Source organism: Pygoscelis adeliae, unplaced genomic scaffold (genome assembly GCF_000699105.1).
Source record: "Pygoscelis adeliae isolate BGI_AS28 unplaced genomic scaffold, ASM69910v1 Scaffold122, whole genome shotgun sequence".
In the NCBI taxonomy this organism is placed as follows: Eukaryota; Metazoa; Chordata; class Aves; order Sphenisciformes; family Spheniscidae; genus Pygoscelis; species Pygoscelis adeliae.
In genome coordinates this window covers 3492005-3507282 of record NW_008824358.1, presented here as the reverse complement: position 1 = coordinate 3507282, position 15278 = coordinate 3492005, and the positions used below count along the sequence as shown (strand labels likewise).

At 46.5% G+C, this 15278-nt stretch overlaps 1 protein-coding gene across 1 annotated transcript in view; it reads left to right on the top strand.

Annotated features, from left to right (window-relative positions):
* Positions 1–14203, top strand: part of REL (v-rel avian reticuloendotheliosis viral oncogene homolog) — a 26730-nt gene extending 12527 nt beyond the window's left edge. The window contains exons 4-9 of the mRNA XM_009319586.1: positions 6579–6719; positions 10685–10789; positions 11107–11319; positions 11613–11681; positions 11792–11866; positions 12524–14203. Coding sequence (XP_009317861.1) covers positions 6579–6719; positions 10685–10789; positions 11107–11319; positions 11613–11681; positions 11792–11866; positions 12524–13314 — 1394 coding nt within the window. The 3' untranslated portion in view covers positions 13315–14203. The remainder of the gene's footprint in view (positions 1–6578; positions 6720–10684; positions 10790–11106; positions 11320–11612; positions 11682–11791; positions 11867–12523) is intronic.
* Positions 14204–15278: the final 1075 nt, after the last annotated feature.

Sequence of the window (15278 nt, the reverse complement as noted above, 5' to 3'; positions counted from 1 at the left end):
CTAAGCAAAACCTTAGGAACCAAAAGAAGACCCTTAGCAAGAATTCGGGAGTCGGGAATGGTTTGAGAGTGGGAAGCATCAGAGGCCTCTCTAATGAACGCCCCGGACGTTAAAAGAAACTTTAAACTCCTGTCCTTAAATTGAAACAAACGTGTAACCCCCCCAACTAAACTCTCGGGCTGAAAATCTTGGTAAGTGAGAGCTGTCAGCTTTTCAAGAGGCGCGGAGCAAATCCGCTTGAGGGAAGCTAAATGTTCTGATCATAACACGACTTTAGCTTTTAACTTTGGAAAGCCCTTTGTTCTTTCGTTCCTCATGCAAATGCTTCGTGCTGTTTATGCTGAAATTTTTCTATTAACCTAAAGGACAGACGCTTTTCAAATTGCTTAAAAATGAAAAGGAAAATTACCAAGTGGAGACCAAAAAATGCTGACTCTTTTTTTTTTTTTTTTTTTTTCCATACTATAAACAGAAACTGCTAAAAAACGTGTTAGAAATGTACAGAGGCCCACGGATACATTCGCTTAAATCTGCTCCAGTTTTACCTTTTTCAGATTGAACTTCAAACAGGAAAAAGAACGCAGATTCAGAGGAACCTTGTCTAGACAAAGCAAGGACTGAGTTTCGGAAGTTTCAGCTGTATTCCCAGTTCATCCCTTGGCCTTTGTGTCAGGCCGGGCCGTTCACCTTCCCTGCGCTTCTTTCTTCTGTGAAACAGGGAAATGTAACCATAGTAGTTGGGGCATTTATTGACTCTAGGTTAGCATCTGAGTTTTACAGTCGCTTGCGCTAATCAACCCCCTGAGTTTTTGCTTTTTTTAAAATCCACTGAGTGTTGCCGATGTGCGTTCCGTTTACAGGTACGTGCAAAGGTTTCTTTTTTTTTCTGCAGAATTGATGGAAACTTACCTCCTCGTGGATCACAGGGGTGTAAACCGGGCACGGGTGTATCGGGAGAAGAAACATAGCGCTGCCACGGTCCTTCCCTCCCCTTGTTCCCGGCTTCTACCTCTCAGCAAGTGCTAGTAGACGGTATTAGGCCTCTGGACGTGTAGCTGGACGGCCTGGCCCGTCATCCAGTACTGCGTGTCCAGTTGCCGAACCCCAGGTACAAAGAGAGCACAGCGTTCTGCTTTTGGCAGCAAGGCACAAACAGCACACCAGGTCATCTGCTCTTTTCTTTGTTACCAGTATGGCCGTAGTTCACTTAGAAACAGCAAATGTAGCATTAAACTGGCTGGCGAGATCCTTTTTAGCTGCGTAGAGTTCAGCTACGGGAGACACCAGTCGAGTACTTGGGCAACGTAGCGTGTGCTCTGTTACCAGCCTGCTTGTAGCCCTTTCTAAGGCTAGCTGCCACGTAGCTACGTGAGACGCGGTCGCAACTGTGGCTGCAGCGCAGACGTGGGCTGGGGGGAGTAAACTGAACCCGAAATGTACTTCCCAGGCACGGAGAGGGACCTGTGACTTGCACCCGATTTCCCTGACCGCCTGAACCTGGCACAAACCAGCCACCGGCACTGGAAGGGGCAGTCCTTCCTTTTCGCTGCGTCTGGCTGCTTCCGCCGTCTCCCTTGCGCCGGGGCTAGCGGTCGTGGGAACCAACTGGCTGAAAACAAGCCTTTTCCTCTTTTCTTCTGGCAGGTTAGTTCCGAGCCGGATCGGTTCCTTGATCTGATTCACCACGTGAGAGCTAGTCCCAGCGTAAGAGCGGTGCTGGAAACGAGGGTCGGGCAGAGCCAGCCTTTCACAGCAAAACCTCTGGCGTAGGCTGGGTTGAACGGATCGGTCGGTATCAGGGCTAAGGAGGGTATCTTTGCGCTCCAGGAGCAAAACACTTGAGGCAAACCTCCTCTGTGTCATCACTTAAATGAAACCGAGCTCCCAGCGTATCCCTAAATTAAAACCCGTCATCTGCGTAAGAGGAAAGGCAGGATACAGCTCATCGTGATTATTAATGATGTGTGTTCCCGAGCGGTCTCCTTGGCGAAGCGTTTTTGTTCGCGGGAGGTCATTCTCTTTGTCCGAGACCTAGTGTGGCTCGTAGGCCCCTCGTTGAGAAGGGAAGGTCACAAGATGTCCCTTTGCAGGGTGAACTGGTATTCTCGGCGTAGCCCTCTCTGAATGTGTCACACCACATCATTTGCCCTGGAAGTTTCCATGCAGGTTAAGTTTAGATGCTAAAGTACCTCCAACTCCACCCACTCCCGAAGCTTCTGACATCATTAGTCTAGAAGCTGGGTGGAGGGCTGTACGGGAGGAATCTGCTATTTAATCAGGTATCACGTTATCAGTCAAAAAAACAAACACTTCATCATTTCTCTTCAGTGTTCAGAATAAGCTTTCACTTTCCCTGTAGCATCACCTTATGAGTAAACATCAGAGCCCTTAATCCCCCAGTAATTTCATCACAGACCTGGTATTTTAGTAGTCTTTCTGGATGTTGAAGACTCTTAAAATAGTAAAAAACATTAGAAATTAATAAGCTGGGACAAACAGGAGGCCGGATCTTACCGGCATCTTTAATTTTGTGCCCGAACTTGGAATTGCATGTTGGTGGGGTGGACCCAGAAAGTCTCCGCTTTTGTGTTAACAGAAGCAAATCCAAGAATTCCTCTCGTTCAGTAGAAAGCCAGCGGGGCATCTCTGGACTTCAGTGACATAAATCTCTGGGAGAGGGACAACCCAAACCTAACGCCTGTGTCGCCTGAGCTGCTCGGATTAGCCAGCTCGGGTTGGAAGGAGTTCATGGTTTTAGCTTGCGTGGGGCGTTTTTGTGCCCACGCTGGGACCGTATCAGTCTCTTCCCGTGAGAGCGGATCATGGATTAGAGAACGGTTTCAAAAGGTGATTATTTTTGCAGTTGGGGAATCGGCGTTTCTTTCAGAAGAGTTCTAACCAGATTTATAAAGACAGGATTTACTAGTTATTGTAGCCCCTTTCAGGCTGAAGAGCTAATACCCCCCAGGTTTGACTGTAACTCTAGATACTGTTTTTTAAATCCTATCGCAGAATCTTGGTGAGTGGGGTTAGTTTTCTTTTTCCATTGTGCAGGTGGTCGTCTCATGGCTTTTGTTGGCAGCTTGTCCCACAGTTCACTTAGAATTTTGATTCTTTTTAAACTTTAGTTTCATTTCTGTGTGTTTGAGTTGCTAAGCGTTACTTTGGAAAGCTCTCCTTCCCCTTGTAAAAGAGCTGTACTTAGAAAGGTTCCTTCAGATGCTCCTGTTTGCGCAGGTAACTGCGGAAAATGAATTTCTGCCAGGTTAAGGCTAGGTTCTTTTATTAGATTGGGCCATCGTAGGAGCATACCTAGATTGTTGGTCGGATTCCAGCTCTTTCGGTTGGAGTCGTATGAAGACAGTAAGGTGTGGTACCACACAGCGAGAAGCAGCCAGAGGAGGAAGTTGAACTCTTGCCAAAAACAGAGTGCCTTCTTCCTTTTATTCGTGCGTCGCGTTCGAGCCTTTTTTACCGTATCTGCTCCCAACGCGCCGCATCGTGCGACGTTTTTTACTGCACGTGGGTAATGGCACTGCTTTCAGTAGAGCCGCTTGTGTGGAGCTTGCACCGGGTCGATGGAGCGGCTGCTCTTCTTCTCCAGTCCTTTCTGTTCCCGAAATCTTTTAACAGCGTTTCTTAATTTTAATAACTTCAGGTTTGTCAGGTTTAACCCTGTCTGTTGTCCTTCAGTCCAGAAGTCGGTGAAATAACACTGAATGACACGACCATCCTCCGTACGGCCATACTCCGGGCATTAGTCAGTGTGTTTGTCTGCCTCGTTTTTGTTTGTTTTTAATATTCTTCGGGTGTAAGCCAGCATCCATCCAAGTTAGTGGCTACGCTCAAATTGACTTCAGAGGGAGCAGAATTAGGCGTTCGTTAAAAATAACAGCATTTTACTTTGTTTGGATGATTGTCCTTTAGGTGGGAATGAAATACGTTTTGAAATTGGTGAAAGCTGTGCGCTTCTTTATAGGAACATGGAATCCAGCCTTTACGTATTTTTTTCAGCGTGTCATCACAAGATGGAGTTGCAGCTGTCTTGTTCTCCTTTTTTGCCCTGTTATGTTCTTCTCATCTGGTTAAAAATAGCCCAAGAGGAATCAGTCTTGACTGAGCGCTTCCTCTTTCAAACTACAGATTTTTATTTTTTTTTTAAATTGTACTAACTCATTTATAAGAACATGCAAATTGGGAGCAGTGTTTGCTGGTGTAATACGATGAGCTGTACGCAGCAATTCTGTTTCTTGCCATTATTGGCACACCACACCTTTCCTGTACCAGGTGGTTGAACAGATTTACTGGGAATTTGTGAAAGTTCATAGTATAGGAAATGATGTAACTTGAACATCAGCGGTACTAATTTTCCCCACATCTAGGGGATGTATTTTTGCATTTGTAGAGTTCTCTTAAGCTTTAAGTCCGCTGTTATTTGTTTGTGGGGAGGAGGCTGCTGCGCCTGTGGAGAACGCGGGGCAGGACTGGCGCTGCTTGAACCTGTGAGCGAGAGGCTTGACGGCACAACCGCCGAGTCCTCGCTTCGCATTCGGAATCGGAAGCCGGATCCAGATCTTGTGCTTGGGAGTTGGCTTAGAGAAAGGTATCGAGTCTCTAGGCTCAGTTTAATTTTTAAGAGGTTTGAAATTTGGCTACGGCTTGGGCTCTCTGGCCGGACCCACGTGGTCACCGGCGGCTAACGCAACACACGAACGTGAGCCTTGATGCCGGAGCTAATTGCCCGCTGGCCGTGGTGTCGGAGCACGGATTAGAATCACCTCAGCTGCTGGGAGCAAAGTAGCGCGTTGCTCTTCTGATTATCCCTTCTGCAAGGTGCAATCTAGAGAATGCACCTTTTTTTTATTCTCTAAATCAGGCTGTAGGAAGAGGCAGCCGGGCTGCGGAGTCTGCCAAAGCTGAGTTAGGCTGAACGGCTGCGTGTTCCAAACCTGTTTTCTAAAGATCCTATTTCATTAAGTTAGCAGGTCAGCTAATGAAGTACCTTAAATTATAAAACTTCGCTCTGCGTATCTGGTAATACAGTCAGGCACCAACCTGCAAAGTGCACGCTGGCAAAACTCCCCTGGGCACCAACGTTCCTGAAGTTACGTATGTAGTTGCTGCTTAGTTTTGTACTCGCTGAGGTGTTTGTCTTGAAATATTGCAGATCGCGGACTTTTAAAAGGGAAAGTTGATTCGATTTCTTTTTACAGCAGAGACCAGGAGAAACTGAGATATTCAGAGCACAAGAAAATCTAAAAATGCCAGTGGAAAGTATTCTGAGCTCAGTGCATTTATTATTTCACACTATCAAAAGGTGAAGGGAAGAAGTCATTCAAGTGGGCATTGTGGACTCCCACTCGCGGCAGGGTGGGTGGGCCAACCCAGTGATAACAGTTAAAGGTCGGAGCATTGCAATCTAATCAGTACAGCGTGATCCCCAGAATTCTTATCGCAGGCACGTTTAATCTTTTATTCTTGCGAGAGGCCTTTGAAAGGGCAGGGGAGGGAGCGAACCGGAGAGGCTGTGTTCTGTTGACTTGGCGCGTGTTCACTTTCGGTGAGTGCGAGGAGTATCTAACTACGCTGAACTGCCGCTTTGAACGACTTTGGGGAAGAGCGCCGCCTTAAATGATTTTAATTATCAGTACTTCTACTTAAATGGAATTAAATCGGTTTCTCATTTTGCTAGCACTGCACGTCAACATAATAGTTGATGTCAGACCTTAAGGGAAAGCATCGAGTTCGGAGAGGGCTGCTTTTCCCAGGATCGCCCATTGAGGTGGGAGTACGTGAAACGTTCGGTAATGATATCCCGGGTCCTACGTCCTGAAATTAAAAGAAGTGGAAGAGTAAACAAAACTGAAATGCTGAGCTTGGGTTATTTATTATTACTGTGTTTTACACTGGGAGGAGTATGCAGGGAAACAGATCCTTCCCAGCAAGGGTTTGCTTGTTGTATTATGAAATTATATCATAAAGACACCGCTGATCGCTCTTCTCAAAGGCACTGAAGTGACACAGATGTTGATGGGAGCGGGGAGATGGTTTGTGGTGTTTCGGCTTCGTTCTTGCCCCAAGAACTGCCTTCGGATGATTTTTCCGTCTCAGTTTCTAGAGGAAAATGATGATATGTAGCACAAGTCCCTCACTGCTGCTGAAAACCTTCAGCTAGGTCCTAGGACTTACTTGTATTGAAAGACTTCTTTTTGGCAGCGGCATTCATTTTGTAAATTTTATTGTGCACAAACGAGAGAGAAACGTGTCCAGGGAACGACTTTTGAACTAGAGATACACAAAACTGGTCTGGAAGGCAAGGTGAGGAAAGCAGACGCAAGAAACAGCTGGAGAACTGGGACGGTTTAGCCTTGTTTGATGAAGGGAGAGCGTTAAAGGCTTCCGATCTTATTTTATGTATTCAGGCAGCCCCTGTAAAGCTAGCAGGGGCTATGGGCACATTCCGCCTGCCTTGGCAACACCATCTCTTTTACCGGCGGAGATTCATCCCCAGTTTGTTAAAGAATTACTGCTGGTTTTGATGACTAATCCTCAGTCTTGCCTTCCCTTCCGCCGTTCAGTGCCTGAAGAACAGCTGCACAACATCGATGAGTATGATCTCAACGTCGTCCGCCTCTGCTTCCAAGCTTTCCTCCCCGACGAACACGGCAACTACACGTTAGCTCTTCCTCCTTTGATTTCCAACCCCATCTATGACAACAGTAAGTATCGATTCAGTCAAATGTGTATTTTTTTTTTTTTTTCCCTTTTGTTTTTCTCGTTCACTTGGGATGAAAAATGCCAGGCCGGTTTCTGAGGTCCGTGCCGGTCTTCGGGGTCACTTCTGTGGTTTGGGACTGCTAGATGCATGTCTAACGCGCGGCAAGCCAGGGAGGATATACTCAGAAGATGATCCCGGGGTGAAGTGTTGGCCGACCAGAGTAAGAACTGTCCGTCGCATCCGTGGACTCGCGCACGGGTGCTTCTTCAGCCCTTGTTCGCGTATCGCAGCAATGACTGCGAGGAAAGGCCTGCTCCTGACGTGCCAAGCGACTTAAATAAGTAGTAGCGAGATGGACGGCTGCCCTAAGACTGAGCTCTTTTCCAAGGATGTCCTCTAAAGCCTGTTTGTGCCCCTGGAGGAGTCTTGCCTTTGCCTTGTGAGGGCTCTGGAGCAGGACTCGAGAGAGAGGTTTATCCCAGTGGGAACCTGCCTTAAGGCTTTTATATATCCCTTTCGTATCCCGGTTGGTTGCCGCTTTCAGTGTATCGGTAGGTAACGGGGGAATGTTTGATCGTGCTCTGGGAGGGTGCAGAAGTACGTGAAACACCCCTTCTTGGGACCGTCTTCCACATTCCACAAAACTGGACTTCCGTATGGCTTTGGCAGGTCGCTGCAGTTGAGGATTTTAGCCCTCAGCGTGTGCTGGACTTCTCTCCTGGAGAGGAATAGCAGAAGAGCTTTTAGTAATTGGAAATTTTTTGGCAGCGGTTTTTATTTCTGCAGTGAAAGCGTTTCCGTGCTAAATATTTAAGGCCATTACTTTAGCAGAAACTACTGAATAAAATGAGGCCTGCATTTTATAAAGTTGATGTTAGGATTGTGTTGATGTGGGCATAATCACTATGAAAATGTCGCGTATGAACTCGGGTGTTTTTGATGCTTTCAGAGTCTCTTCTAGAATTATCTAGAAGTTGGAACCGTGTGCATGGTGTTATTGAGAACCCTTGTAGTACTAAAATAATTAGGGCTGGGAGCAAGTTGATGTAGGAGATTTGCAGCTATGTCTCAGATGCCATTTAGAAATGTGCCAAATCATGGTTACTCGTCTACGTTGATTGACGTCAGTCTTTGCGAAGCTGCTGAAATGACAGTTAGCTGCGTGGTGGGGGAAGCTTGGTTTTTTAGTGTGGGTGTATGTGGGCAGCTCCTGATATACTATAGGTGTCTAAAATCCTCCGTGTAACGTAGCAGCGGTGTAAATAAAAGAGTGCATAACTGTAACCACAAATCGTAAAAAATTATGCTGCTCTTGCCCGGACCAGCAGTTTCAGACCTGAATTTCTTTTTAAAACGTTAGCCTTTTTAAACCTGCTCGGCCATACAGAACTGGGTAAGGTCAGGTTAGAACTTCGGATAAAAGATAAAACTGTACGGTACAACGGGCTTGGAAATCCTAGGTTGTTAGATTTCAAGCTTTCGCAGGTCCGTCCAGACCAGGAGCAAAAAGGTACTCGGAGCTTTTCTGAAAATCAGCTTCCGCATTTTAAACCTGGCATTTTCTTCACTTTCTAATACTTCGTAGTCTCCACCCGCTTTGGATAGCGGAGGTACATAAGAATAATACGGACGTAATACGGCGGCAACCGCATTAGCAGAGATGGCAAGTTTATAAAATTCAGTATTACAGGCAGCTTCTGTTTTCAGTCGCTTATAACGTTAACTGGTTTTGAACAGAAATTTCCCGAGTTGCATATCTTACCGTGCTGAAAACTCTTGGGAAGAGTCAGAGAAAGCGGCGTGCCGTTTCTGAGAAATGAGGTTAGGGAGAACATATCGTTCTGCCCTTGTTGAAGGTGACGTGATTTTTGGCGAGAAGCTCGTTTTTCTAGGGATTTGTTACCAGGGACGTGCTTTTGGGGAGCGAGGAACAGGAATTGGGCAGGAGTCGAGGCGACGGGGAGGTGAGGGCGTGCACGGGGGGAAGAGAGATGGGAAGCAGCACGGCGCGGCAGAGGCCACAGAGAACGTCTCCCTCTGAGGCTGCCGCCAAACTCGGTGTTCCTGCCCGGCACCGGGGCTGACAGCGGTGCGTCCACGTCTGCTGGCATTTGTGTTTCTTTCCTTTATCCTCCCTTCTAAACTCCCCTTAAAGACAGAACAACAAAAGCCAGCCTAGGAGACCTTCCCAAAAACCTGTTAAAAGGACACCGAGTGCCATTCAAGCATACAGAAGTGAAACAAAGGTAAAATCAGGCTTCTCCTTGCCATTTTTAATTCACCCTTCCTGTGAAAAACGCACCGTGACACTGTCAGTCATATGATCCTGTGCTGTTTCTGGGTTTGTTTTGTTTCCCCTCCCTTCAAGGTTTCTGATTCATTCAGCAAATGAAGTGGCATGCGTCACGTAGCGAGGCTGTAGCACCCGCTTCTCCCAATAACAACAGTAATAGCTGCAGATAGGGACTACGTAATTGGGGTCTGGCCTGAGGTTACCAGGAGCTCTGTTTTAAGCACAGTCTGTGTTGCGCTACAGCGTACCTGTTACAGTACCATGAGAGACCGGGCAGGAATTGACTCAAACTGAGAGTCTAAAGTAGATTTTTTTTTTTTTTTTTTGAGGGTGACACCGTGAGCTTTGGTTTTGTATTTCGTTTCTGTGCCCGGCACAGGGAGCCCGTGGTGGTGTGGAGCCTCATGTTGCTGTGGCGGTAGGAGGATCGGTTCCTGGGTCGCAAAGCGGCACCAGCCGGATCCTCCCAGGCGTTTTAAATACATTTGGAGTGGATGTCTTGACGTAGTAAGATGAGGGAACATCACGGCACAGTGTAGGTTCGTTCTGTTGGGATTGGAGGGGTGGAAGAGGGTGCAGTAGACTATGAATATGGTCACAGACGGTGGCAGAAAAATGAGCGTCAGTCGCTTCGTATGTTAGATGAAGACGGGGTCTTGAAATTGGCACGTGCTCATGTACTTAAAAGTATCGGCGCAGCATATAGGCCCAGGGGGTGAACTTGAAATTCTGGAGAGAGTTCTTCCATTCTGGCTTTTTTTTGTTTGTTCTTTGTTACTTCTGAATCGCTACATTGGGACATTAGTGCCCTTTTAAAGAAATTGTAGCATAGCCCACAAAGCTCCAAGGGGGCCGTTCTTTCTTGCAGTAGTCTCCTGTCCGTATTTACCCTGCAGGAAAGCTGCCGCTACTGAGCGGGACCAGACACCGTCAGGCAGTGCTTGTCTCCGTCCCGCACGAGTCCCCCGTAGCCATCAGGTTGTTCGGACGCAGCGTGCAGACTTGGGTGGCGGTTCATTTATTGCGACAATACAACGCTACCAGAGATTGTGCACGGGGCGGCTCTCCAGCCGCGACTATCACGAGTGCTGTCCGCGAACAGCCACAGCTTGGAGTTGGATTTTGAGCGCTTTTGGGTGAAATCTGCTACCCTGAGTAAAGGCATGAAAGTTAGACTCCTAGATCTGCTCTCAAACACCTAGAGAGGGTAACAGAGGAGAGGTTTGATGGCCAAGCGTGTTTGGTACTCGGAGAGGGGAATTTTCTTGACTTGCTAGCCCAGCTTTTTCCAGAGAAGCATGCCTGTAACAGGTAATCAGTCCCTCAAGCTGTAGAATTCAAAGCAGTTCTTTGAAGGGCAGCAGCGCTGAGCACAGTAACGTCATTCGGGGACGTATTTTGAGACTACTCTAGAATAGTCAGGGAGTGAGCGGCACAGCTGCGCTGGTATCTTGCGTTTGGGGATGAGCGGCCGAGAGCTGTAGGATCATGGAACATCAAGCCCCGCTTCTCAGTTTCCCGTAGGGAGCGACTTGGTTAGCGTGGAGTCCGGGCTGCGTCGCACTCCTCCAGCTGTTGCCTTCCCTTCACCTGCCTTAACGCCCGGCACCTCGTCTTCACCAGTGACAAAGTTACAGTAATTCTTTACCAACAGATTGCCTGTTTGTTTCCAGGAGCTCCCAACACGGCAGAATTAAGAATTTGTCGTGTGAACAAGAACTGTGGAAGTGTAAAAGGAGGAGACGAAATATTTCTACTGTGTGACAAAGTTCAAAAAGGTAATCTTGACTAGGTTTGGTTTCCGCCCCCTCCGCCTTTGTTCCAAATGGCTGACACTACCACTTCCTAGCTGGGGAACTTAAACCCTTCACCACGCTCCCGTGTAAGCGGTCTGGTTTTATAGCTGGGCAGGACAGCTTTCAGGTTCAAGGGCTCTCAGCACCTCTGAAAGATACTCGGTGCCATTAAAGTCGAGCCATTTACTTTGCACCCGAATGCTGAGTCAGACTCCTTTCCTTGTTCCCCTTCCCCCTTTTTTCTGCTGCAAGTTTTCAGTTTTCGGCTTAACAAGCATCCTCTGTTTCTAATGGACTAGATGATATAGAAGTCAGATTCGTCTTGGACAACTGGGAGGCCAAAGGTTCCTTCTCGCAAGCGGACGTTCACCGCCAAGTTGCAATTGTGTTCAGAACGCCGCCCTTTCTCAAAGACATCACCGAGCCCGTCACGGTGAAGATGCAGCTGCGAAGACCTTCAGACCAGGAAGTCAGTGAACCTATGGATTTCCGATACCTACCAGATGAAAAGGGTACGGTTCCAATTAGCCGAGTTTCTGAAAAGCCGTTATCAGTGCAGAACTCGTGTTGATAATAAACAGTAGCTTAATTAGGAAAAATTTCACAACGCTACTTCTACAAAGGAGACTTTTGGGTTTCAAAAGTCACAATAGTCAGTTTGCTCCCTCTTTCAATGAAAATATGAAGAATCGCCGTTAATAACATTGTCTTGGTTGGTGCTGTCATGTCTGAAATATTTTTCTCTAAATACATTTTACTACAAAGAGGAACTTAACGCTTTTTCCTTCTACTCCTCTCTCTCTAGATCCGTATGGCAACAAAGCAAAAAGGCAAAGATCAACGCTGGCTTGGCAAAAGCTCATACAGGACTGTGGTAAGGAAAAATATTTGTCTTTTTCTTGTTGGAGTGAACTTACATTTAGACGGAGTTCTTTTATATGAAAGCAAACATTCGGTGTAGACTCGTGCTTTCTTCCATCTCAGGATCAAACGCGACAGAGAGGCCCAAAGTAGCTCCGTTCCCCGCTGTCACTCCTGAAGGGAAGCTGATCAAGAAAGGTAGGATTCTGCACGCCTGTCCCAATCCGACAGCGGTTTGAAACAAATAGTGCCTGACTGCTGTGGGGAAAGGCATTTTTTTTGGGGGGGGGGGGGGGGAAGCGAAGTTCCCAAGGCAGCAGTAGCACCCCTCTCTTACTTTCCCTCCTCCGGATTCTTCTCCAAGCCTCAGCCGTGCTGCAACTTCCCCTTTGCACAGGAGAGGGCTGCACCTTCTTCATCTTTAAGCATTTCGCTAGCTTTCCGCCTTAATTTAGGTAACTACCCATTTTCTCTGCGTTCAGATACTCAGCCCTTCAAGCGTACGCTCAGTTCCTGGCCTTCCCTCCTCTTTGCTTGAAATTCTAACACTCCCCTGAGGGTTTCTTCCTGTAAGATACTGGTACTTTTGACTGTACAAACTAAAACCATCAGTTCTTCACTTAAATGTAGCTGTCACCTTCAGCATTTGCCATAGAGGGGTGAGGCGGATAGCTGACTTGCTGCTGTCCAGAAATCTAGCGTCCACCCCGGAGAGCAGTTAAGCAAGTACGAAAGTGCAAGTGCACGTATAATCTTACTAAGATAGCCCTGGCTTTGCTTCGCTTTTTACCATTTGTCATTTTAAAAAATACAAAAAGCGGCATTAAAATGCAGTCACGTCTTTCCTTTCCATAGAACCAAACATGTTTTCATCCGCACTGATGATGCCGGGGCTAGGAACCCTGGCCAACGCTAGTCAGATCTACCCCGTCTGCAACCAGATTCCCCATCAGCCCGTGCAGGTGGGGCCAGGGAAGCAAGACACGCTCTCCTCGTGCTGGCAGCAGCTGTACGGCACCCCCTCCTCAGCCGGCAGCCTGCTCAACGCGCACCCACAGAACAGCTTTGGGGCAGACGTGCCTCAGCCTGCCGCTCAGGGCAGCGGCTCTCTCCCAGCTTTCCACGACAACCCTCTGAACTGGCCCGATGAGAAGGATTCAGGCTTCTACCGGAATTTCGGCAGCACCAACGGGATGGGAGCAGCGGCGGTGTCAACTGCAGATATGCAGAGCGTTTCTAGTAACAGCATCGTGCACCAGGCTCATCCCGCCAGCGTCTCCACAGCCAGCATCGTGAACATGGAGACCGATGACATGAACTGCACTAGTATAAACTTCGAAAAGTATAATCCAGTGTTAAATGCAAGCAACCACAGGCAGCAGCTCCATCAGGTGCCTCCAGCTTGCCCGTCTGTAGCAGCCCCGGGCGGCACGCCTTTTAATTCGCAGTCTAACTTAGCTGATCCAGCTGTTTACAATTTTATAGACCAAGAAGCTTTAAGCGAATCAAGACTACCCACCAACCCGATGCAGAACCATCAGAATAGCATTGCAGATAACCAGTACTATGACACCGACGGTGTCCACACTGATGAGCTCTATCAGTCTTTCCAATTCGATAACATATTGCAAAACTATAACCATTGAGCCAGCAAGTCGGGCTGGAAAGCGGGTACGTAGAGTTTTTCAGATGGCTAGCTGTGTGAAGAGGGATAACTTACCCTTCTGGAGTCCCTGCTTTCTCTTTCAGAATGTTACTATGCGAGTTTCGTGATATGACTTAAGGTTATGTATTGCAGCCCAAAGACTGGTGCCCGTAAAGAAGAGAGGTGAGAGTAGGGTTTGGGGCTCTGTACCTTAAAAGCACCTCGTATACGTATTTTTACGCTGTTGGAAAAGGGAACTGTTAACACTTATATCTTCCTTACCTTTGGGGACTGTAAAAGCTGGCACCTTCAGAAGGGTTAAAATTTCAAATACTTCACAGGCTTAAAATTGTTTGAAAAATAACCATTTTTGCTATGGAAATGAAATTTCAATTTTGATAGGACAGAAATTAGGAAAAAAACCTGCACGTGGGCACTCTAGTTCAGACTCGCTTAACAGTGTTAAAGTTTTACTCGACTTACCTGGAAGGTTTAGGTTTCTTGCCCTCTTTCTTATAAAATACTCTTCTCCTAAAACAAGATCATGCATTGATTTTTCACATTTTCACCACAATCCATTTGCTTTGAAGGCAAATTTACTCTAAAATTTTTTTAATGACTATGTCATTGTTAGATATATTTTTAAAAGACCGGAAGGTTTGAGGTTTTTAAGTAGTCCAGCACTGTTGTAAATTAATCACTGCACAAAAGAATGAACAGAAAGTAAGGACTTCTCTGCACTTCGTCCAAAGTGTACTCTTTCAAATGATAAACCCCTGTTGCTTTAGGAATGGAGCACACGGTTATTTCTCTGTAATTTTGTGTGTGTGTGTGTGTGTGTAGCTGTGCTGTGTATGTTACGTTGAACTACAGAAATACGTTGAGCCAAAGCATCTGCATCTTCTTCCCTCAGGCATCCCGGCAGTTTCCTGCTATGCAAGTGACTGCTTAAGAGAAGGCTCAGATCCTGCCTCCCTGCCATCCCCTCCCAAGAAAGCATTGAGGCAAACCCGGAGGCAGTCTTAGTGCAGCCTCATCTAGATACACTGTATTAACAATGTAAGGCCATTTCAGTCAGAACTAATTAAAAACACTCCTCTGTACTCTGTGTCAGAAACGGGAACTTACTCCCTTTCACTTCCTTCCCAGTCTTCATTCTTAGCCTGAGTTGCGAGATGTTCAGTGACAACTCGCCTGGATTTAACTGGCTAGGTAAGACACTCTACTCTGTGCCATAGGGCTTTGCCATTTTGTTATTTTTTAAGAAGTAACAGAGCAAGAAATATGTGAGTATTTCTTAAAAGTTATACAGCTGTTTTGTATGGCAGATAAGGCTTCAGAATCTAATCATTGCTGTTTGGCAACATGAAACTTTGAAAGAAGCAATCCTTGGAAACGATGGAAAGAAGCAATTAAAAAAAAAGCACGTTCCGCTACAGAAGACAAACAAAACCCGCAACCCTAAATCAAAAAAGCCACTTGAGACTTACAGTTGTGCGCAAGGCAGAAGGGGACTCCGAAAAAACCTCCGCGGTTTATAGGCAAGCAATGACTCCTTAACTGCAGTAATTCACTGCATTCAAAGCAGTAAGGTGCTGCTGCTGTAATGCATTACGCCAGTTACACAGGTTTGACACAATATGCTCCTTAGAAAACGTGTAGAACGTACAAAGTTTGGAAAACTGCTTCCCCTAACTCAGAGCTGCACAACACAACGAATTGACTCGCCACAGTTTAAAGCAGTTTTTCCTCACTTCTGCATCGCTCCTCTGCAGCTTAAGTAAGCGAAAGACCAAAGAAATGTAAAGAAAGCTTGAAATGTGTTGTTTATTCAGTTCTGTTTTGAAGTTCTCAGTTTTAAGTATATTAAATGCAAACATTTTGCTCACTTCACAGAAAGCTCTTTATAGTACAATTTGTTTTTACTGTATAATTAAATATTTTCAACGTTCTGTTTTCCTTTGT